The following is a 24,951-nucleotide window of genomic DNA, read 5'->3' on the forward strand; positions in this document are numbered from 1 at the left end:
GGCTCCCCGCCCTGCTGGACACTCCAGCCAGCAGCCCCTCTGGGGTTAGCCTGGTCTAGGGGCCACACTGGGGATGTACCGTAGGGTGTAGCCTTTCTCAAAAAGCTCAACTCCAGCCCAGGTGGCATGGCTCAGTGGTTGAGCGGCGACCTGTGAACCAGGAGGTCACGGTTCAATTCCCCATCAGGGCACATTTGCAGGCAGTGGGCTATAGACACAGTTGCAGGCTCGGTCCCCAGTAGGGGGCATGCAGGAGGCAGCCGATCAATGATCCTCTCTCATCATGGATGTTTCTCTCTCTCTCTCTCTCCCTCTCCCTTCCTCTCTGAAATCAATTTAAAAAAAAGGCCAACTGCAGGCCTCTCTGGTTTGCAGGCCCCTTCAGAGAGGACCCCGCCCTCCCCTGGACATCACTGTCCAGCCCCCAACTCTGCAGGGAGACCAGGCTGGACCTTGCAGGCCCATCGCTCCCCGCTGCTCTGCCTGCTCAGGCTTCCCTTCCCCCTTCACCTGCCCTCCCTCACCTGCAGGCTCTCCTTGGTCAAAGCCTTGGTTCACATTCCAACTGAACCACGGTCACCTAACCGGTCATAAAGATCCGTCCATCAGTCCTCAGCTACCTGCGCTGAGGCGGGAGGCAGCACAGAGGTGAAATGAAGCCAGGAGCCACCTCCGAACCACAGACATGGCTTCTTGGGACGGCGCTGTGGGTGGCTTTGTACGTAACGGAGCCGTTTCCGTGTCATTATCTTGTTCTCCTCTCATAGAAGGGCCTTACTTGCCCAGGCGACGCCCCCAGAGATGACCAGGGCTTGACCCAGGCTTGACCTCTAGGGCACTTGCCTGCCTTCCCATCCGCACAGTAATGGGCTAAATGAGAGTACCCCAAGGACCATCTGAGAAGACTGTCCTCCGGGGAGCCATCATTCCTAGAGATGAACTCTTCTGCCCCAGCATTCCTGGGTTCCTGGCACAGCCGAGAGTCCCTGGGTGCCCGGCCAAACACCAGCCACCTGCCTTCACGGGCCTTCTGACCCCTGTGACCCTCCTGTCTGTGTTGGAAATGTCTCCTGTAGAGGAAGCGTCCGCACACGTAGAGACGTTACGGGCCCGTGGGCAGCGGGGCGGCAGCCAGGATTCCTGCTCGGGACTTCTTCTTTTAAAAGCAAATATATATTTTTTAAATGTATTCCAGAGAGGAAGGGAGAAGGAGATGGAAACATCCATGATGAGAGAGAATCATGGATCGGCTGCCTCCTGCACGCCCCACACTGGGGATGGAGCCCGCAGCCCGGGCATGTGTCCTGACCGGGAATCGAACCGTGACCTCCTGGTTCATAGGTTGACGCTCAACCACTGAGCCACACTGGCCAGGCTATTATTACTCTTTTGATAATGGGGAGGGGGAGCCTCAATTGCCACCAAGCCTCCCCTATTGGCTCAGAGCTGCCCCCTTAAAGACTTGTCCCCTTGGGGAACCCCGAGGCCATGAGCAGATGAGCCCAAGGACAGGGTAGTGCTGGGGCTGTATGGACACTCACTGGGTGGTCCCCCAGGATGCATCTCGCAAGCCACATGCGGCTCTTTGGCCCCTGGAGTGTGGCTCTTCCACAAAATACCACGGCCTGGGCGAGTCTATGTTGAAGAAGTGGCGTTAGAAGAAGTTTAAGTTTAAAAAATGTGGCTCTCCAAAGAAATTTCAATCGTTGTCCTGTTGATATTTGGCTCTGCTGACTAATGAGTTTGCTGACCACGGCCGTAGCTCATCTGCCAGTCCTCTCTCCCTGGCTGAACTCAACTCAATTCTGTTCCTAACAGAGCCATTCCCTCCGGGAAAACCCAGCAGCAAGCCCTCATAGGCAGGGGCCTCCGGGCCTGTCCCCTCAGGACCAAGGACAGGTGCCGCCCCGCCCCACGGGGCCGACAGGAGACTCTGGTTTTGGCCTAAAATTAAAGGCCAACGTGAGAGGCAACAAGCATTTATTTCAGGCCCAAAATAACAGCTACGGATGCACCGACTCAGGCGGTAACCCAAACAGCGTGGCGATCAGGGGGCGCGGGCAGGGGTGTGTGTGAGAAGGGGAAGAGGAATAATTACATCCATAGAAGGAAGAAGGCATTGCGCTGGGAGCAGATAAGCCGACACGGCGATGCTAATTCTAAAGCAGCGTTTTCATTCCCAGTCCAGCGGCCAGCCGGCCGGCCGGCGTAAGCACGGCTTCCTGGTTATCTCTGCAAACAGTTGTTTGGGAAATAAAGCTGCGTGGGGCCCAATGCAAAGGTCATTTTGCCCAATTTGAACATTGCGGAGGTTTGAGGAGTAAGACGGGGAAGGCAGTGCCTCTGGGGCGGGCAGCTCTGACTCCATGTTTTGTATTTTTTTGGTTTGTTTGTTTTTTAATATATTTCTTTATTGATTTCAGAGAGGAAGGGAGAGGGGGAGAGAGAGAGAAACATCAATGATGAGAAAGAATCATGGATCAGCTGCCTCCAGCACATCCCCTACTGGGGATCGAGCCCACAACCCAGGCCTGTGCCCCTGGCCGGAATCGAACCTGGGACCCTTCAGTCCGCAGGCTGAGGCTCTATCCACTGAGCCAAACCAGCCAGGGCTGACTCCGTGTTCAAGGGGCTCCATGTGTAGTACTTCCCACTCTGGAGACGTCGCTGAGCCTCAGCCCATGAATCCAAGGGCGGGGTTCATGCGTGACGGGCGCCGTCGCTCGGGGACTGGGCCCCGTGGGAGAAGAGCAGGAGATGGCGGGCCGCCGTGTGGCGGGATGGCGGGTCCTGGAGCCAGAACCGGTTGCAGGCTTGGGGCCTGCGGGAAGCGAAGCCGCCGAAAGCTGGGAAGACCGGGCATCTGAGAGGCGTGGCGGCTCGAGGGGGAAGAAGGGGGGCAGCCTGGCCAGGCAGCGCGGGCACAGCTGGCGAGGGAGGGGAGGCTCTGTTCTGGGGACCCACCGCCCCAACTCAGGGGAGCAGCTGGCACCCCAGGGAGGCGAGGGGCGGGAGCGAGGCCACGCACAGTCTCTGTGGGCCCGGCTGCGGAGGCCCCGTGCTGGGGACCTTGGCGGGAGGAGCCCCCGGGTGCCTGGGGGAGGGCGGTGTGCCCAACTCTGCCAGCCTTGCTCCAAGCTGCCTCTGCTCTTCTGCAAAATCGTGATAAGCTTTGCGTGGGCAGGGGATGTGAGCAAGAAGCTAATGCATGACGCTGAGCTCTTGCAGGAGAGGGGCTTGCTAGGGGTGACCCGGAATAGCCCGTGACCTTGACCGCCTCCCGTGGAGTCTGGGGGCTGCGTGACGGCACCTGTTTTCTCGCGTTTGCTGCAGCCCGCCACGAGCCGCCCTCCCTTCCGGAGGAGGTCACTCCGTAACGCATGAGGACAACAACGGGCAATGAGGAAGGGTGCCTGGCCCACCACCTCTGGGTATTGAAAGACACGGCCTTGCCGAAACCGGTTTGGCTCAATGGATAGAGCGTCGGCCTGCGGACTGAAGGGTTCGAGGTTCGATTCTGGTCAGGGGCATGTACCTTGGTTGCGGGCACATCCCCAGTAGGGGGTGTGCAGGAGGCAGCTGATCGATGTTTCTAATTCTCTATCCCTCTCCCTTCCTCTCTGTAAAAAATCAATAAAATATATATTTTTTTTTTAAAAAAAAGAAAGAAAGACACGGCCTTGTTTCTGATGGGATTTTTAAAAGTAATCTGTCGGCAGAGTGAGTGCATGAGCCGAGGCACAGAGAGGTCACCTGGATTCCCCCAAGGCACACAGCAATTCTGCCACAGAACCGAAGACAACGGGCCTGCCGGGCACCTCCATGCTGGGGCCTGGCCAAGTTCAATGACCATGTGCCCCGGGGGGGCAGGAGGCGTGGGGAGGGGGCCGCGCTTGCAGCCCCCAAATAAGGGTCCCACGTGAACAAGAGCCACTTGATGATTACTTTCTTCCTAACCATCTGATCACCTATTCAACTCCACTTCCCAGCATCTCCACTTCCCGACTCTTTTATTTCGGGCACAAGGGTGCGGAGTGTTAGCCAAATACGTTCCGGCGCCAGAGGAGACAGAGGCAGTTCTGTCATCGTCTATACCCACAGCGTTACCGAAGGGCAGGGACCATCCATCTCCTCCTGACAGCTGGCTGGCGGCACAGACAGAGTGGTGGGGGGAGGAGGAGTTGGCTCATACAGGTACCTGAGCCCCCCACCCACGGTTCTGGGCTTCCCAAAGACCCATGCCAATTTCCCTGCACGCTCTCGAAGAGCCTGCTAATGGCGCGCATATTTTAATTCCTCCCACATGCAACATGAGTGCCATCTCAGACATTGTTTGTTTACTCCTCGACAGAACCGAACCGGGGGATGCGAATGAGCCATAAAAATAACGCAGGCCGTTTGCCAAACACTCCCCGTTCACAAAGCCTTTCGGAAGCGGGGTGATCGCTCCATTTCAGCGTTAGGAAACGGAAGCTCGGGAAAAGGGACCCCCCCACACCCCCCCGCAGGAGGGTCCCACGGCTGGCAGGCTGAGTGACAGGGCCCGGAAGGACCGCTCGCCCTCCCTCTCTGCTCGGCGCCCATCTCTGCCTCCGGGGATGGGAGCCCCTGCGTTGGATGGGGATGAAGGAGAGAGCTGATCAAGACCCAGGCCTGCCCTAGCCGGTGTGGCTCAGTGGATAGAGTGTCAGCCTGCGTGCGGACTGAAGGGTCCCAGGTTCGATTCCCGATCAAGGGCACATGCCCAGGTTGCGGGCTCGATCCCCAGTGTGGGGCGTGCAGGAGGCAGCCGGTCAATGATTCTCTCTCATCATTGATGTTTCTCTTTCCCTCTCCCTTCCTCTCTGAAATAAATAAAAATATATATATTTTTAAAAAAGACCCAGGCCTGCACTCAAGGGGGATTTTATTGTAACGCTGCTCCCACGGCACCGAGCCCAGCCCCGCAGCACGTCACCGGGAGGGCGCGGGGGCCTGGGGAGGCGGGAAGTGGAGGGAGCGGATTCGCCTCCTTCTCCTGAGAGACGTGGGTGCATCGTTTCGGGGTGTCTTCCTCCGGGGCTGCCCCAGCGGCTGGGACCTAGGAGGAGCCTGGACATGTGTGTATTAGCGCTCGCCGGGGACGGACGGCTTCCGCCTTCCTAATAAGCTGGGTTCGTGCAGAGACGTGGCCACCGGGGAGGGCGGGCCAGTGCCTCCCGTGAGAGCCAGAGGGCCACTCCCAGGCCCTGCGTGGCCATCCTCGACCCCCAAGGTCAGGCCCCTCCACCTCGGGCTCAGGTGCAAACACGAGACATGGCCCCTGGGACCGGTGCGGGCAATCGGAACAGCAGGCATCCTCCCCCAACCCCCACCCCCACCCCCACACACCATCAGCCACTGCGTCCCCAGCTCAGCGGCTGGGGACCGGCCACCTAGGCAGGTGGGCATGGGCGGAGGCCTCAGCGCAGGTGCCCAGGTGGTTAGTGGGGAGAAGCACATCCCCGGGGGGCAGGGGGTGGTACGGGCAGGGGGACAGGGGGGCAGGGGCGGGGGGAAGCAGGGACAGTTTGGACCAGAAGCTGGAGAATGACACTGGCTGAGCTCAGGCCTCAGGTGAGACCAGCCCATGTCCTGGCCGCCAAGCCCCGGGGGCAACGGGCCCTGAGCGGTGCCCAGAGGCCAGAGAACGGAGTGCAAAGGCACTGCCCACAGACGAACCTGTATAGACCCCTCCATGGCCACGCCCAGGAGGCCCTCGGCCCCGTGCTCACCCGGCCCCGCGCTCACCTGGGGGGTCCTGGCAGCTGGTGGAGCCCCAGGCCCAGCGGCCACCGAACAGCACCTGGTCCCACTTGTGCGCCTCCTCACGGCTCAGGGAGTCGGGGGCCGAGCTGCAGATCTCCAGCCGGGAGAACTGTCTCAGAAACTCCGAAAAGGACATCCTGGGGGCAGAGGGGCAGAGGGGGCTCCGTCAGGAGGGCTGGGCTGGGGGGGGGGGGCAGGGTGCCTCCTGGGCACAGGGGACGGGCGACGGGGCTAGTGCTCCGCTTTCCTACAACCCACAGACACAAACACAGGGGCTGCGGTCCCGTCTCCTCACCATCATCAGCTTCTCCTCTTACCTACCAGAGCCTTCGGACATCTCAACAGCCAAGCAAAGAGAATGCAGCGTGAACTGGGGTCCCCCTAACCAGGCCCCTCCTACTTCATCCTCACGGATGTCCTCTAAGCCAGGCCACGTCCTGAGCACCGGCCTGAGCCCACCCGCCAGGGACCTGTCCCCCTTAGACGGGAAGCTAAGCCTGAGGTCAGAGACCTGGGAGGATGGCTCGTTTGGGAAGATAAGGCGAGGCAGGCAGGTGAGAGCTGCCAAGGCTTTGGCCATCCCGGCTCAGAGGCAGAATCACGCCGGGTGAAGGGGGAGACGGATGAAAGGCCCCCTGCCCTGGCCGGAATCGAGGCGAATTTCTGCAACACCCAAGGGATTCGCCCCACATCCCAACAGGGGGTGATCCCCAACTATGAGAGGCTCTCCGGCAGGCAGCTCCTCACCAGAACTCGCCATCCTCGGCCTTCTTGTCCAGCTCTTCTCTCTTCCTGGGATCCACGTAATTCCACTCCGGTGCACTGGGGGCAGGGGAGGAATTAAATGAATTTTTTTTTTTTTGTTAATCCTCACCCAGGGATATTTTTCCCACTGATTTATTTTTTTTAAGAGAGAATGGAAGGGAGGGGGAGAGACAGAGAAAGAGAGAAACATCAATGTGTCACATCGTCCCAGGGCCGGGGATCGAGCCTGCAACCGAGGTACGTGCCCTGACTGGAATCGAACCTGCGACCCTTCAGTCAACTACTGAGCCGAACCGGCTAGGGAGAATTTTTTAAATTTTTAAAGGAAGCAGAGGTCATTCCTGAAGGAGTTGTTGCAGTGCGAACTTTACTGCAGCTAAACTTCCCTGAAAGACCAGAAATAGAATACAAAACAAAAAATAACAACAAGCCAAAAAAAAGGCCTGGGGAAAAGGCAGGTCAGACAGCATGGGGGGGGGGGGGGTCACAGTGTGGGGAAGGGTCGCAGGCTGGGGACATGGACTCCAGGGTCATTCACAGGGTCACCCAGACACGTGTCAGGAATAGTATGCCATGGCCTCGCCCGAATTTCACTCTACGGGCCAGCTGACTCCCAGGCCCCCAGTCACAGAAATGGAGATGGACAAGAGAAGAGATGGGATGGACGAGAGAGGAGATGGGCTGGACGAGAGAGGGGATGGGATGGACGAGAGAGGAGATGGGATGGACGAGAGAGGAGATGGGATGGACGAGAGAGGAGATGGGATGGGTGAGAGAGGAGATGGGATGGACGAGAGAGGAGATGGGATGGACGAGAGAGGAGATGGGATGGACGAGAGAGGAGATGGGATGGGTGAGAGAGGAGATGGGATGGACGAGAGAAGAGATGGGATGGACGAGAGAGGAGATGGGCTGGACGAGAGAGGAGATGGGATGGACGAGAGAGGAGATGGGCTGGACGAGAGAGGAGATGGGATGGGTGAGAGAGGAGATGGGATGGGTGAGAGAGGAGATGGGATGGGTGAGAGAGGAGATGGGATGGACGAGAGAGGAGATGGGATGGGTGAGAGAGGAGATGGGATGGACGAGAGAGGAGATGGGATGGGTGAGAGAGGAGATGGGCTGGACGAGAGAGGAGATGGGATGGACGAGAGAGGAGATGGGATGGACGAGAGAGGAGATGGGATGGACGAAAGAGGAGATGGGATGGGTGAGAGAGGAGATGGGATGGGTGAGAGAGGAGATGGGATGGACGAGAGAGGAGATGGGATGGGTGAGAGAGGAGATGGGATGGGTGAGAGAGGAGATGGGATGGACGAGAGAGGAGATGGGATGGACGAGAGAGGAGATGGGATGGACGAGAGAGGAGATGGGATGGATGAGAGAGGAGATGGGATGGACGAGAGAGGAGATGGGCTGGACGAGAGAGGAGATGGGATGGACGAGAGAGGAGATGGGATGGACGAGAGAGGAGATGGGATGGGTGAGAGAGGAGATGGGATGGGTGAGAGAGGAGATGGGATGGGTGAGAGAGGAGATGGGCTGGACGAGAGAGGAGATGGGCTGGACGAGAGAGGAGATGGGATGGACGAGAGAGGAGATGGGATGGACGAAAGAGGAGATGGGATGGGTGAGAGAGGAGATGGGATGGGTGAGAGAGGAGATGGGATGGACGAGAGAGGAGATGGGATGGGTGAGAGAGGAGATGGGATGGGTGAGAGAGGAGATGGGATGGACGAGAGAGGAGATGGGATGGACGAGAGAGGAGATGGGATGGACGAGAGAGGAGATGGGATGGACGAGAGAGGAGATGGGATGGACGAGAGAGGAGATGGGATGGACGAGAGCGGAGATGGGATGGGTGAGAGAGGAGATGGGATGGACGAGAGAGGAGATGGGATGGACGAGAGAGGAGATGGGATGGATGAGAGAGGAGATGGGATGGACGAGAGAGGAGACGGGATGGACGAGAGCGGAGATGGGATGGATGAGAGAGGAGCTGTGGGAACGCCCGTCACAGGAAGGCACGCCCACCCGTATCCACGAGGAAGCTGACCCCCTGGCTCCTCCATAGGTCTGGGGTGAAGGTATTGTGGGCACACGGCCCTGGCCCGCTTCCTGAGCCTGAAGATTGACAGCTAGGCCAGGTGCGCGGCAATTTCCCTGGAGTGACATCCCCCGGGGAGGCCGCCTGCAGGTGGCCTTTCTGTGGCAATACCCACAGCCTTTGCTCCGATGTCACCCCCAGCTCCCTGACCTTCACAAAGGTAGGTTTTCCTGAAACATGTACCCACTGTCTAAATAATGGAGTGACATCAAGATCCATCTTTTAAAAAAAAAAATCTCTTTCCTGAATGATTTCAGCAAAATGTGAACTCCTCCCTTCCCAGCTTAGAAGCTGGGGTGCACCCATGTGCAGCCTCGAAGAGCACCCAGGGGTGAGGCAGGAGAGCCTCGGGGTCTCTTTGATTCATCGAAACGCTAATTGGATCAGAACCAAATCTCAGGAGGGGCTTGTTATAAACAAAGATTGGGGGGGGCACGCTGGAGAATTCCAGATCCGATGTAAATCTCCCAGTTGTTTTTTGGGAAAACATTTTTTTTTAATTTAACCAGACTTTGGGGTGAGCCTCGAGATGGGACTTCAGTGACACAGCGCCCGCCACCCCAAAGGGGTTTCAATTTCCTTCGGCCATGGCATTCTTACAGGGCAGTTGGTGGAATTGGGGTTGGGGTTTTGCTCAATCGTAGGCCGTCGAATGAACAGTTTTAGTATAGGAGGCCGAGCCTGGGCCCTGCAGACACGCGTTTCTTTATGTTTCTTTTTTTTAATATTTATTTTAATTTTTACAGAGAGGAAGGGAAAGGGACAGAGAGTTTGAAGCATGGATGAGAAACACCCATCAGCTGCCTCCTGCACAGCCCCTATGGGGGGATCAAGGCTGCAATCAAGATACATGCCCTTGACCGGAATCGAACCCGGGATCCTTTAGTCCGCGGGCCAATGCTCTATCCACTGAGCCAAACCGGTCAGGGCAGACATGGGTTTCTTCATGACACAAACATGAAGGCACGTATTGCAGCTCTGAGCTGTGGAACAATGTGTGATTAAATGCAATCAAGTTCCCTTCAAAGCCCTAGTAGCATCATGGTGTTAAGGATAGAACGTAGGTACACACGGGATTTAAGAGTGCATTGGGCCCGAGCTGGCTTGGCTCAGTGGATAGAGCGTCAGCCTGCGGACTGAAGGGTCCTGGGTTCGATTCCGGTCAAGGGCACATGCTAGGGCTGTGGGCTCGATCCCCAGTAGGGGGCATGCAGGAGACAGCTGGTCAATGATACTCTCTCATCATTGATGTTTCTATCTCTCTCTCCCTTTCCTTCCTCTCTGAAATCAATATATATATATATATATATATATATATATATATATATATATATATATATTTTTTTTTTAAGAGTACGTTGGGACCTAGCTGCCTTGGCTCAGTGGACAGAGCATCAGCCTGCGGACTTCGATTCCGGTCAAGGGCACAAGCCAGGGTTGTAGGCTCGATCCCCTGTAGGGAGCATGCAGGAGGCAGCTGATCCATGATTCTCTCTCATCATTGATGTTCCATCTCTCTCTCCCTCTCCCTTCCTCTCTGAAATCAATTTTAAAAAATTTTTTTTAAAGAAAAAAGAGTACATTGAGAGCGGGTTATTACTATGACCATTCCCATTTCTGCTGGCTTTTCATCAATGTCACCGGCAATTTTCTTTCCCAGTGACAGCCACCCCCCCACACACACAGCCCCCCCTACCCCCCGTGCCAGCAGTGGTGACTAGGAGGAAACCCTTCCGCGTGCTCGAGACCCTCGGGGACCTCGATCCCAGGTCACAGCAGTCGGGGGACCCCACGGGGGCCTCGCAGTCCAGCCACCACCTCGCACTGACTTCCCCTCCCCAGCGGAGAGGCCTGGCCCGGAGCGGCCTCTGTGGTCATAATGGCTTTGCGGGCAAGATCGATACCCGCCGCCAGGAGCTCCGGGGAGCGCGGCCACTCCATCCATCACTGCCCGCTGCGGCCAGCTGGGCCCCGGGATGGACTTCACTCTCTAAGTGGTCATTTCCTGTTGGCGCCGAGGGCTCTGGCCTTTGTCGGCGTGGCCAGGGTTTGCGGAGTGGACGGGATCCAATGGGGACGGACGGATCTCACCTTTGGGTCACCGCAGTGTGGGGTGGCGGGGGGGGGGGGGGGGAAACGGACCAGGGCTGCAGCAAGGAGCTGCCGGACTCGCAAACGCCAAGCAGAGACCCAGCATCAAAGACTCTGGCTTGGGGGGGGGGGGGGGTCGGGGGGAGGAGAGGACAGCGCCTACCTGTCACTCCAGGCGCCCGTCCACTCCACTTCGCCCCACGGATTCCTGAGTCTGATCAGCTTCTCCGGGCGCCCCCGGAAATCCACCTGCAAAAAGCCACGGCAACGGTGGCCCCCGGCGGCCCTGCACCCGTGTCTGCACGTCTGAGCTGCACCCCATTTCTCCGATGTCCCCCAAACAGCCCCACTTTCCCTGGCTTTTAACGAGCGCTCCCGGGCCTGGGCTCGCCGCTCTGTTTTTCGACATTGGGTTGCGTCAATAATAAATCCAGCGCAAACACAAGTTTATGTCTCCTTTCACTTGGGTTTGGGTTTTATAGCCGACGCCGTTCTTAATATATGAGACCGAGTGGTAATAAATGCCTTCCCAATAAATACTCCGCGCCCAGCAGTTAGCATTTACGGGGCGTGTGCTGTGGGTCAGGCACACACAGCGAGAGGCATCCCAAACGCGCTAGCTCCTCACCTAAACCTCGCAACAATCATGTGAGCTGCGTCTGTTATTTATTTATTTTTAAATATATTTTATTGATTTTTTACAGAGAGGAAGGGGGAGGGATAGAGAGTTAGAAACATCAATCAGCTGCCTCCTGCACAACCCCTACTCAGGATGTGCCCGCAACCAAGGTACATGCCCTTGACTGGAATCGAACCCGGGACCCTTCAGTCAGCAGGCCGACGCTCTATCCAGTGATCCAAACGGGCCAGGGCTATTTATTTACTTTATTGATTTCAGAGAGAGGAGGAGGGGAGAGACAGAAACAGGGATGATGAGGGAGAATCATCCATCAGCTGCCTCCTGCATGCCCCCTACTGGGCATGGAGCCCATAACCCGGGCATGTGCCCTTGACCGGGAATCGAACCATGACCTCCTGGCTCATGGGTCGACGCTCAACCACTAAGCCCTGCCGGCCAGGCATGGGTCTGTTATTATCTTCATTTTACAGCTCAAAGATCCGAGACGCAGAGAGGTTAAGGGACCCAGGATGACTTAGTTACTAAGAAGGACCTGGAGGTCAGGCACCTAGGCAGTCTGTCTCCAAAATCCATACTCCAAAGTCCACACACCCCTCCTTCGCCTACTGTTCACCAGTCACTGTGAGCCCCACACCCATGCCACAAACTGTGGGTCTTCAGTGTCTTACTTCCCTCTATCATCTTCCGTCATGCCTCAGCCCAAGGTTTACACGTATTCATACCTGGGAACCGGCTTGATTAAAGAGCATATTCATGAGACACAAACACGTGTCATGAACACCCACGCCGTTTTAACCTTTTGCACTCGGATGTCGAGTGTGACTCGACACGGTTAGCATTAGAATAAAGGAATCGAGAAAAAAGCAAGCGAGTGCAAAGGGTTCATAAACAGCAATGGTGGAGACTCCCAGTTGTTTCCCTTTTTGCCTTGGCCATCAGGAAACTCAAAGCAAAATTCATTTCTCCGTTGTTGCACTTGCTTTTAGCCTACATCTTAGCCTAGGTGGTCTGGTGTACTTTATACCTTAGCTGTGGTCCGACTGTGTCTATGTGGTTTTCATTGTAAACCACATCAAATCCTTTTAGGGTGTGGGCAGAATATCCTACATCATAAAAGCCTACTATGCTAAGTGTCTGGTCATCTGGTCGTCCATTCAACCAATCAAAGCGTAATAGGCTAATGATATGCTAAGACCACTCAACCGCTTGCTATGACGTGCACTGACCGCCAGGGGACAGACACTCCGACTGGTAGGTTAGCTTGCTGCTGGGGTCCGGCCGATCTGGACTGAGCGAGATGGGCCAGACATGACCTAGAACCCTCCCAAGATCCCTCCCAGCTGGCCAACCTCCCACGTTCCTCCCTGGCCCCGATCATGCACCGGTGGGGTCCCTCGGCCTGGCCTGCACCCTCTCGCAATCTGAGACCCCTCAGGGGATGTCAGAGAGCCCGTTTCGGCCCGATCCCACAGGCCAAGCTGAGGGACCCCACTGGTGCACGAATTCGTGCACCGGGCCTCTAGTAGCAAATAAAAATAATGAAAAGTAGAGCCCACGCTCTCCCCTTGGCCCAGAGCATGAGGAAGACCCTGGCAGGCAGGGCCGGTTTCACCGCCTTTGCTCTCTTTGGCGACCCTGTGGGTTTCCACTACTTGACCTGCACGAGCACGTCTTGGAATGAGAGTAGAATCCACGTCTCGGAGGAGGGCCTGCATCTAGTCAGAACCCACATGAGCTCTAGGGTCCTCGTATCGAGCGAGAGCTGACCGCACACGCGTGGTGTCCGCGGCCCCGTGCAGCCAGACAGAGGCCTCCACCAGGTGGGCCCGCCCCCTCTCTCTCTCAGGGACACCCTGGACTGATGGTCAACGTCACGGCTCATCCCCCTCGCGCTCCCCCTGCCCGGCGTTACCTCCTCGACCCCCGTGACCGAGTACGCGTGACTCTTCACCAGCCTCTGGCGTGTGATTTCTTCCGCTTCGGCCGCGCTGGAGACCTGCATCGGGAACCAAGTCCACTCAGGGCGGCCGGCCCTGACCTTGTGGGGGCTGGTCCTACAAGGCTTCCCAAGGACAACGCCGCCCGGCCCCGGGGGCCTCGGTGTGGGGCTGGGGGTACAGGTAAATGGAGCCTCTCCATGCGACCCCCCTTTCATAGACCTGTCTTTCCAGGCAGCGTGCTGTGTGGCTGTGAGCCTTTAACAGGTCACGGAACTGGGAACTCATTCATCCCGCTGCCCTGGACGAGTCCTGGTTCTCACTGTTTTCACGGATTGAGCTTCCCAGCATCCTCCCTGTTCCACAGCCTCCTTCCCCACCCCATGCCCCACGTCACCCCCCACCAGAAACACACATATCCCGCTAGGATCTCCACAGCGACGTGTCACCCACGGGCCTAAGCCACCAGGTGAGCAGGAGAAAGAGAAGGAGCAGGTAGGTGGTCACAGACCCCGCGGCTGGGTCTCCATGCCACCTTGGCATCCATGCAGCCACGCCCCCGCCAGGGAGTGGCCCCCGGTTTCAGAACCTCTCGCTTTTTCCAAGTCCATCCAGCTGTCCATCATCATGTCTGCGTCCCCAAATCCCAAAATGACTTCGCAACAAGGCACAGCCGAGTAGGGTTAGGGTCCAGGGCTCGAGGCTGCATTCTTGGGGCCATTTCCATGGTACCAAAGGGGTTCCGCCCGTGAGGGGAAATTGGGGCTCCCACAGTGAGACCCACCGCAGGTCCTACCCACTCATTAGGGCTGAACCAGTTCCTGGGACCACCAAGGTGCCACTGGACTTGCCCATGGAGTCCCAGGCTCGGCTCTGGCCCCAGGCCCGCCCGGTCCCCGCCCGGCCACCCGTGGGGAGGGGAGCTCACGTCAATGGAGCAGGCCAGCAGGGACCCCGCGCGGAGGGCCTTCCGGATGATCTGGAACAGACCGGTCGGTGGCTTCTTCAGGTCAAAAAACTCAGAGAGGCCGCCCGTGAAGTCCTCAAACCCCTCCACCGTGGACCCGCCGGCGAGGGCCTCGTAGGAGCCGTTGAGCCTGTTGAAAAGGACAGAAGGCGCGCACCGTCCACAGCCCTGAGCGACCCCAGGGAGCGGCGGCGGGGGCAGCGGCAGGGGGGAGGGGGAGGCCGATGCTGGGACGTGGCTCGGTCTGAAGGTTAACAGAGGAGGCTTGCCGATCTGGCTGGGGCCCGGGAAGGTGCTGGGCCACCGTCCCACGTGGCCAACTCAGCACCTTGCCGGGAACGCATCCTCAGACCACCTCCCACCAGGCCACACCCTTTGCCAAGCGTCGCCTTTCCAAAGCTGACCCTCGCTTCTTGGGTTTCTGAGGGTTGGGGGGCACGAATGGGGACGAGGGGGACCCTCCCTCAAGGCCGAGAGGCACCCCGAGGGACCTGCTGCCGGAACACGGCCGGAGAGGCGCCGGGGTCACAGAAGAGGGTGCCAGTGAGGGGAGCTAATTGAAGGAACCCAGAAAAAGGCATTGAGCGTCCCATGCCAGCGGGGAGGAGGACGGCTGAACCGGCCGTCAATAGACTCTGGCGAGTTTGGTATCTGAGTACATTCACTTTCTTCTTCTTCTTTATCATCCTTTTCAAAATCCACGTGGGCCTACACACGGCCCGTGGAGTTTCAGAGCAGAGAAAGTTTGGGCAGCCGTGGCTCCCCCCATTCACGTTCCTGGGGACAGCGCTGAGCGAGCCAATGCCCAGCCCGAGTTTCTGTCTCTCTCAGTCACCGAGGGTCCAGGTCCTCAAACTACGGCCTGCGGGCCACATGCGGGTGTTTTTGCCGTTTTGTTTTTTGACTTCAAAATAAGATACGTGCAGTGTGCCTAGGAATTGGTTCATAGTTTTTTTTTAAACTATCGTCCGGCCCTTCAACCATCTGAGGGACAGTGAACTGGCCCCCTGTTTAAAAAGTTTGAGGACCCCTGGTCCAGGGCTAGGGGGACCAAGTTCCGGGGAAAGACTTGGGCGTGGCACCTTGAGTTTGGGGGCGAGGGGGCAGGTGCGATCCTCCGGGAAGACTGTGGGGTCTCCGAGCGCCTCCCCACCCCACGTACTTGGCGTAGGCCTTCTCCAGCAGCGCGCTCCAGAACTCGCTGCCGTCGGCCGAGTGCAGGAAGAGCAGCTGCCCGTCCCGGGTGGGCAGCCTGTCGTCCACCACCACCTGCACCCACGCGCCGCACTGCCAGAACTGCGGGGGGGGGGAGACACAGCGCCGCTCAGGGGGGAGCTGGGGGGCGGGGGGGAACCCCAGAGAAGCCTCTGTGAGGCTCAGTGTTCAGGCCTTGGACCTCTAGTGGGTTCCAAGCTCCTGAAGAGCAGGATCGGGGTCTTACTGGTCCGTGCACGTGGGAGATGCTGACGGAGTCGGGAAGCATCAAGTCCCGTGTCTGCATTTGTGGGAACCGGGTGTGACTCGGACCCACAGCTCCTGGCACTCACTCCCCCGCCCTTTCCTCAAGGCCCTGAGGCCTGGGGGAGATGATGGGGGGGTGGGGTTGGATGTGTAGGGCAGTGGTCGGCAAACTCATTAGTCAACAGAGCCAAATATCAACAGGACAATGATTGAAATTTCTTTGGAGAGCCACATTTTTTAAACTTAAACTTCTTCTAACGCCAATTCTTCAACATAGACTCACCCAGGCCGTGGTATTTTGTGGAAGAGCCACATTTTTTAAACTTAAACTATACAGGCAGGTACATTGTGATTAACTTAATTAGGGTCCTCCTAAGCTGGCCTTTGCTAAACACTCAAGGGGCCAAAGAGCCGCATGTGGCTCGCGAGCCGCAGTTTGCCGACCGCTGGTGTAGGTGACTGGATGGATCGCAGGCTCGAGGGTGTGGAGGGCCCATGAAAACGTAGCCTTCCGGGCCCCACCCCAGAGCTTGTGATTCGGTAGATCTGGGCGGGGCGGTGGAAGGGGGGGTCAAGGGCGGCGAGCACCGCGCAGGACCTGGAAACGGAAGATTCCCGCGTAGCCCTCCCGGAAGTTCTGGTCCCTGGGCACGACCCGGGAAAGCAGCTCCTCGTTCAAGGTGAGGGACGCGATGGCCGCCAGGAGCCAACAGTCACCTGCGCCGGGTGGTGGGGACACACTGGTCAGGCCAGGCCTGCAGGGTCCTGCTTTCTCTCCCTTCCCAGCCCGGCTCTCTCCTCCCGCCATGTCTCGAGGTCACGGGCAGCAGTCAGCTCCTGCCGCCGCGCTGGAAGGCGTGTCCTCGGATAGAGATTTCTCTGGTCCTCCCGATCGCCCCGCGTGCCGACCATTTCCCATCCTCAGAGCACTCACCCAGCGGAAAGCAATGGGAAGAACAAAATCCAAAGTGTCTTTTTGGGACTGAAGGGTCGCAGGCTGGATTCTAGTCAGGGCACATGCCTGGGTTGCGAGCTCAATCCCCAGTAGGGGGCGTGCAGGAGGCAGCCGATCAATGATTCTCTCTCATCATTGATGTGTTTATATCTCTCTCTCCTCTCCCTGCCTCTCTGAAATCAATAAAAATATATCTATTTTTTAATGTCTTTTTTGGCTCCTTATTAGCAACTCTGATAAGACATTCGGTTGGAGGAAACATCTATTTGCCAGCCCAAGATGTGTGTGTGTGTGTGTGTGTGTGTGTGTGTGTGTGTGTTCCTTGCCCGCGTGATGTTGGATGACAGGAAGTTGGCTGTGTGTTTCAAAAACTGCCCTTTGGTGTTTGAGAGCTCAGCATGACAGCCTCGATGCCTCGTTGCTTAAAACAGCCTTGAGATATTGATTCGCCTTACATCACGCTAATCAAGGCAGAAGAAATAAAGTCGAGAGGTTAAAGAGTCTAGGGTTCAATAACGGTCAGCTCAGAGATCCAAGCAAATGCAGAAGGAAACAGAAAACCCACTCCGGCTGGCGTGGCTCCGTGGTTGAGCAAAGACTATGAACCAGGAGGTCACTGTTTAATTCCCGGCCAAGGGCACATGCCCGGGTGGTGGGCTCGATCCCCAGTAGGGGGCGTGCAGGAGGCAGCCGATCCATGATTCTCTCTCATCATGGATGTTTCTCTCTCTCTCTCTCTCTCATAGACACAATCTGGAAGGCAGCCCTGCCCCCCACCTCCCTCTCTCACCAGGGTCCCCTTCCGATGGTACAAGGGGAGAAGGTGAAGGGGCTGGCACAGGTACTCATGGGATTTCTTGCTTCTCACTAAGGAAGACTGGGGGGAGGGGGGGTGTTGAGGTTTGGCCAATCAGGGAGCTGAGGTGGGACCTCCTAGGTCACTGACCTCGTGGGAAGTTGGGAGACCACCTGAGCTTCGTTCTCCCCACTCCTTATTTCGTTTACACATGAAATGGGTTTCATATTTGTTCAGATAATAAAGTGATGTTGTTGTTTTTTATTTCACTCAAACAATGACCCCCTGGTTCCCTCCCCCCGCCCCAATCCCCCTGCCCCATGGCAGCAGTACCTTCCCGGTTTCCGGGAAACAGGGACACACCCCACCCCTAACAGTGACGTCCTCGCTCTGCTCCGTCGGGGGAAAGCTCCACGTCAACCAAGAAGGAATCATCCCGAGTCAGGCGTTGCTTAAAAAAAGAAATCTCTAAATTCAAATATTCCCTCCGGACATGACAGTCAAAGCTGGGAGGTCTGAACGCCTCGCGTTACGATGGGCCCCGGGGAGCGAGAACTCGGGCTGTGACTTCCCAAACACCGAGAGAGAACATGCCGTGTCCCTGCACGGAGGTGGCCGGAGTCAGCCAGGAGGGCCACTGGGTCCCGCCAGTTCAGAACAGAACACACAGCACGCCCGTCGCCTCTCCAGGAGCCCAGCCAAGACCCGGGGGGCAGCTCCGGGCACACGGGGCCCTTCGCCCACAGCCCAGAGGACAGAGGCCCTTCGTTGTACCCGGGCTCCGTCTTGGGGGGCTGCAGAGGGGGCTGCAGGAGCAAGAACCCATCCCTGATGCCGACAAAGCAGCACGTCTGGCCAGCCACGCAGTCCTTAATCCTGTGAGCATCCCACCACGAGCCGGCCCTGAACCCGCCACATGACACTCTCCCCACCCCCCACCCCCCGTGGTGTCTGTAAATGAAGAATCAAACACACCTTCCCGGAATATCTCCCTCACGGTGTCGTCGCCGCCGGCGTAGAGAGAGCTACCACCGTTCTAAGAGCAGAGCCCAGAGCCCAGCGATCCTGGCACTGCGGGGTCCAGGAACTCCCGGGCCCCCCTCTAACAGCCCCCCCCCCACCCCCCGGGTCACTGTCTCCTCTCACGTGGCTTTCCTTTCTCTATGGCTTTTACCACCACCTGGCACACGTATCTGTTTGTTGGTTGTTTTCCCCAGGGGAACAGTAGACCCCAGGACATCCAAGACTCCCGCCCCCACCCCACTGCTGTACCTTTGGGGCCTAGAAGGGGACTTGGCACAGAGTGGGTGCTCAATCCGTATCTGTAGGGTGACTGCAGCGAGGGATCTGGGCCAGGTTTTGCTGATTTTAAGAGAAGCCAGAAAATCTGTTTTCTTGTTGTTTTACGTGGAAACCTCCCAATCCCAGGACATCGATCACTGGGCAGAGAGCGCTGCACCAGCCGAAAGGAACAGGCCGCTGGCCGCGCCCTCCCTCCGGCCCACGCCAGCCCTGCGGGGCCTGACCCTCCGCCCGTGGCTCTGCAGGCGGCTGATTCACCCTCGAGATCCTCGCTGAGCTGCTGCTGGGCGTCCGCCTTCGGTCTCTGGAGAAATTATGTGGGGTTTGTCTGTCTGTTTTGTTTTTGTTGGTGAGCCCACACCACACCTGTGCCGACTGCTGGTTGAAATGTCTTTCTCTGCGGCTGTCTGCCCCCCCTGGGACCCGGCCAGGGTCCCCTCTCCCCGAGCTTTGCGTCCTTCCTGTCTCCTGTCGCATCGTTTTGCCCTCAGACACTGTAACGGGGTGTTTGCCCAGCCGAAAACACCTCGATTTCTGCCCACCACACCCTACCCCACCGGGCTCCCGGGCATGTTCGCATCTGAGCTCACGTCGCCTCGCCTCTTAATATGTTCGAGGCTGGGAGGCCATCCTCATGTTGCCATGGAGACCCGCCACCATCCTTTGTTCAATAGCTGACGCCCTCATTGGGAAGCCCCGGGGTCCCCAGCGCGGGTTGGGGCGTGCCGGGCCGTTTGGGAGCGGGCAGGAGCCAACTGTGCGCCTTGCCGTGTGTGGATGCCAGCCCGGGCCCGGGCGAGCGATGGCTCTTAGAGCTCCTCTGTTCATTGCCGTCTCCGTTCGCCCTGGCCTCCGGCACCTTGTCTTATGTTTGCACCCAAAGGGCCACGGGACTCAGCTCCGTCAGCACCCCCCTTCCTCACACCGGCTCCCCATGTGTCCCCACAAGCCCCAGCGCACAGCCCGGGGGGACGGCCAAGAGTATTGTGATAACTACGCACGGCGCCAGGCGGGTGGTGGACACGTCGGGGGATCGCTTCGTACGTTACATCAATGTCTAACCACGAGGCCGTGCACCTGCAACGGATGTGATGCTGGATGGCGACTGTCATTGAAAATGTTTAATGAATAATTAATTACTTTCAAAAGAGGTTTCCATGATAGCGATTTTTAAAAAACAACAACAAGCCCTAACCGGTTTGGCTCAGTGGATAGAGCGCCAGCCTGCGGACTGAAGGGTCCCAGGTTCGATTCCGGTCAAGGGCATGTACCTTGGTTGCGGGCACATCCCCAGTGGGGGGTGTGCAGGAGGCAGCTGATGGATGTTTCTCTCTCATCGATGTTTCTAACTCTCCCTGCCTCTCTGTAAAAAAAAAATCAATAAAATATATTTTAAAAAAACAAAACAAAACAAATTAAAAAACAAAAACACCACCTCAATGGCTGGGCTACCCCAGGGCGGCCCCCGGGCGAGGCCCCGCGGACCTGGGTGGGAGCTGGGTGCTGGGAGTCAGTTTGGGTCGTTTGCTCCGTCCCGCTCCACCCCCCAGCAGCGCACACTCACCATGGTAACGCTCAGGCCTCTTTCCGGAAGCCCTCTGTCCTCCTTGCTGACTTCTAACGAACCCAGGGAGGAGCTACCCAAGCCGATCAATTAGACGACACTTATTAAATGCCTGGTACTAAGTTAACCGTCACTAACAAGGACCTGCTAAAAGCCTCGGCGGGAAGTCGGGCTTCCCTGAGCCACGTGGGAAATTAGGCGGCACCTGACGCGTTCTCCCTGCTTACTGCTCGCCCTGCGGGGGCTCTGAGCTCTGACTCAAAGGAGAGAACGCGGAGGCATTTAAAATGAGGTGCCCTGTGACCTTCCAAATCACAAAGGTTTCCAGCGGATTGGAGACACTTTCCTGGCTAGAACCAGGAGGGAAAAGGGGGGTGGACCCCCCAAAAGATGAAGGTTATCGGGTCCCGATGGATGCTGAGATTTGGGTTGTTTTACTGCTTTTTAGCAAGTGGGATTTGTCTCCTCGATGCTCTCCTTTCCTGTCCTGTATGTAGTGGCTGCCCCTGGATGGCGGCGGTTTAGAATCCCAGCGAATCTAAGTCAGAGCCACGCTGTCCCCCTCGACGATGAGGCCCTGGGGTCAGGAGTGCTTAGAAGGTCAGGAGCACCCATCTACTACCACGGACAACCTGGGGGGGCTGACCCTTGAGGCCAGAACGTACAGAACAAAAATAAATGATTTCCAATGCGTAACTGCACCCGATTGGAGGGAATATGAGAGGCTGGGAGGGGGGTATCTCCTTAGTCCTAGGATCCCAGGCCCGGGAAAGGAAGCTTGGCTAGAAAGAGGGCATCCCTGCTTCCTTACTCATTATAAAAGCATCTATTACGACAGTCCCTAATTGTAGAGACAGGGCCATTTTATAGGGCAGATTATGCCCACTTAAAGGCAACTACAGGCAGTCACGTCTAACAGCTTAATCTGACGTCACGCGTGGCACACGCACACCCGCCCTGCTCAGAACAAACAGGACAGGCCCGGCTACTCACCCAGATCACCTTGGCAAACGTCCGTGCGGGTGGCTCCCCCAGAGATAAACTGGGGGCTGGGGCACAGTTCCTGAAACAATTGGAGACAAAACACACGTCATAAGATGCCCAGCGATGGTGGCCACAGGGGCCAAGACGGCTTCCGAGTCCCTGAAGTCAGACTTCACAGCGACCTAGGCCAGTGATCGTCAAACTCCTTAGTCAACAGAGCCACATATCAACAATACAATGATTGAAGTTTCTTTGGAGAGCCACATTTTTTAAGCTTAAGCTTCTTCTAACGCCACTTCTTCAAAATAGACTCGCCCAGGCCGTGGTATTTTGTGGAAGAGCCACACTCAAGGGGCCAAAGAGCCGCGTGTGGCTCGCGAGCCGCGGTTTGCCAACCACGGACCTAGGAGATCATCTCTCGTCCTCTCCTCACCTGCCCAAGGTGTCCTCAGTCTCCTCCAAGGGTTCCTCAGCTCCACTCCCCCCTACGAATCAGGGAACCCCTGGCCAGGCCTCCACCCTCTGCAGGGACCCCGTTTCCCGCGGCAACCGCCTGCCCGAAGCATCCGCTCTCGGCGACATCGCCCAAACCCGGGGCTTCGGCTCCCGACTGTGGAACACGCTGCTGCGTCCCAAGTCGCTCGCTCGCCTGAGCCGGCCAGTCCGTTACCCACGTCCCACTGTCCCACTGTCCGCGCGATATGAGCTCATTCGACGCGTGGCCGAGAAGCCTGCCGAGTTCTGCAAACATGTTGAGTTCGGTTTAGAAGACAGAGTGGTTTGCAAAGGCCAGAAACACGTTGCGAGGTGTGATCAGCAGAATGGTGCTGAGCGGGGTACACGTCGGCGGAATGCTCATTTTACTGCGTGTTATTCTTAGCAGGTTTCAAAATGCACCACCTCCCCCGACCCAGGAAAAAAACAACCCGGGGACATCATGACTAATACGTTATGATATGTTATGAATCTTCCGGGGGCCACAGGGCGTCCCCAGCTTTGTGAGGAGATGGCATCTCAGCCTAGGCCGGAAGAACATTCCAGAAGTCTTCTCTCCAGGGCTAACTTTCTACTGGAACTCGGATCGGAGACACAAAGCAGTTTGACAGCCAAAGAGGCTGAAAAGAGGCCATGGACCCCCCCCCCCACACACACACACACACACACGGGACACTGTTGTTGTTTTTTCTTCCTGAATAACAACCACGTCCTGTCATTAGTAATGCTGACGATCACTCAGGTAAGGATCCCAGCACACTCCGTAAACACCCATGACTCAGGCCTTGCTTGCTTCGGCCTCTGGTGAATGGGTGCGAGGGAAACGCGGGCACCGGTAAGGGATCCGAGGCAGGAAGGCACCGCAATCGCATCTTCTCGCTGACCAAGGCTACTTGCACACACGCTCCCAGCGCGTTAGACCTGCCCTGGCCTCTGTCAGGAGCCTCCGCTTCCTCCAACCCCCGCGCCAGAGTCTGTCTGCAGCAATGAACCTGCCCCACCGCCTCCCCAGCAGTGCAGAGCCCATGCCTGACACAGAGGCCTCGCCCTGGCCGGGGTGGCTCAGTGGATAGAGCGTCGGCCTGCGGACTGAAGGGTCCCGGGTTCGATTCCGGTCAAGGGCATGTACCTTGGTTGCGGGCACATCCCCAGCGGGAGGTGTGCAGGAGGCAGCTGATGGATGTTTCTCTCTCATCGATGTTTCTCTCTATCCCTCTCCCTTCCACTGTGTAAAAAATCAATAAAAATATATTTTTTTAAAAAATCAATAAATAAAAATCAATAAACTAGTCTTTAAAGAAAAAAAATCACAGAGGCCTAAAAATACTGTCTGTTGAAATGAAATGTAGCTGTCAACTCTTGAGACAAGAATATAAAAACACTCCATAGCCCTGACTGGTTTGGCTCAGTGGATAGAGCGTCGGCCTGCGGACTGAAAGGTCCCAGGTTCAATTCCGGTCAAGGGCATGTACCTTGGTTGCGGGCACATCCCCAGTAGGGGGCGTGCAGGAGGCAGCTGATCGATGTTTCTCTCTCATCGAGGTTAACTATCCCTCTCCCTTCCTCTCTGTAAAAAATCAATAAAATATATTTTTTAAAAAAACACACACACAAAAAAAAAACACTCCATAGCGGGATGGGAAAAAAATGAAATAAAGAAATCCCCAGTTTATAAAAAGAAAGGAAGAATATAAAACCAGGATTCCCAACCTTGATTTTGCCAACATCCCTGAGGAATGCCGTGTGTTTCAAGAGGGGGGGGGCAGACGGACCGGGGTAGGCGGGGGCGAGGCAGGCAAAGGAGTGACCCTCAGAGGTGGAACTGTTGGGCAGAACTGGTCGAATGAACACGAAGGGGCAGGATTGGGCCACATCCAAAGAATTACCTTCTCATCCCCCCTTGTCATCCAGGGCCAAGAAAACGGGTCCCACGGCCTGACTTTCCCATCATGCTCTGGAAGACTAAGGCTCCCTGGCCCAAGGCCCCGGAGCATGTGCTCTGATGAGCCTTTTTACAGGGCAGACGCTGACGACGCTCTCAGTTCTCACATCCACCCTGCAGAGGGGCTCCGACCCCTGAGGGCACATCACGTGACAAGGGTCCCGGCACGGTAGGTCACGGACATGGGTTTGGGGCGGGGATGGGTCTCCAGTCTCTGCCTTTGAGTTTGGGGTGATACCAGTGACAGCACTCAGGAGGCCCCGAGTTCCAGCTGCGATCACAGACCCGCAGCCCCCACCTCTCCACTCAGCAGCCCTGAGGGAACAGGGACCCAGCTCCTGACCTTGAACAACCCTTTCAGCAACGATGTCACCACTTACCCCTCACCAACGGCTACATCTAGCCTTGGCCTGTCCCCCTGTGCACCGGCCCAGGGGCCCAGGCAGCCAGGACCAGGCGGTCTGTGCCTGTGGTGTGCCAGGCACGATGCTCTGAGCTTCAAGGTGCCACTGGCACCATTTCACAGATGGGAAAACTGAGGCTCGCGGGGGTCATGTGTCCAAGACCAGACAGGCAGAGCCAGGATTCAAATCTAACTCGTCTGGTCCCAACGCCTCTGAAAAAAGATTGTTAAAGGGAAAGAGGTTCCGAAATATAGGGTCTAGGAATTGAGGGTCCAGAGCCCCGCCTTCTCCCTCAACTACTTCTGCCCTGAATCGAGAGCCCTCCATCCTGCCCGTCTCCTTACCGGCGGCCGCTTCCAGACAACGCCTTGAGTTTGGGGGGAGCCTGGTCCAAGATCCTTGTCACCCAAGGCTGACGGGCACGCTGGGAACTCTGGGTCCTTAAATAGCACCCCTGCATCCAAGCACTGCCGCCTGAGCGTCTCGAAGTCCTGGCCCAAGTACTTCACGGCGTTCTGGTTGGAGCCAAGACGTGCGGCTGCCGCCCGCTGCCCGGAGACCGGGGCCGCCGGAGCTGCCATGGCCGTGGCCTGGCCGTGGGTGGGCTGCTCCGAGCTCTCCGAGGCGGCCCCATCGGGAGGGGAGCTATAAGGCAGCGTGGAGGGAGGTGGAGCTGGTAAACGCTTCCCCCGAGGCGCTCCGGAGGGACGTGAGTCATGGCCCGGAGCACACAGGTGCCCACGGTGCCCAGGAA

General features: G+C 57.3%; 1 protein-coding gene across 1 annotated transcript; it reads right to left on the reverse strand.

Moving 5' to 3' along the window:
* Nucleotides 1-4,982: 4,982 nt before the first annotated feature.
* Nucleotides 4,983-24,778, reverse strand: CAPN8 (calpain 8; the record flags this gene model as incomplete). The annotated part of the gene is made up of 10 exons (XM_079763784.1): nt 4,983-5,091; nt 5,770-5,924; nt 6,535-6,609; nt 10,914-10,999; nt 13,303-13,386; nt 14,256-14,424; nt 15,457-15,590; nt 16,354-16,472; nt 21,366-21,435; nt 24,542-24,778. 10 exons carry the CDS (start codon nt 24,776-24,778, stop codon nt 5,081-5,083), a joined length of 1,140 nt encoding a protein of 379 aa, XP_079619910.1. The 3' UTR covers nt 4,983-5,080.
* Nucleotides 24,779-24,951: the final 173 nt, after the last annotated feature.

This window comes from Cnephaeus nilssonii, assembly GCF_951640355.1.
Source record: "Cnephaeus nilssonii genome assembly, chromosome: 23".
NCBI lineage: Eukaryota > Metazoa > Chordata > Mammalia > Chiroptera > Vespertilionidae > Cnephaeus > Cnephaeus nilssonii.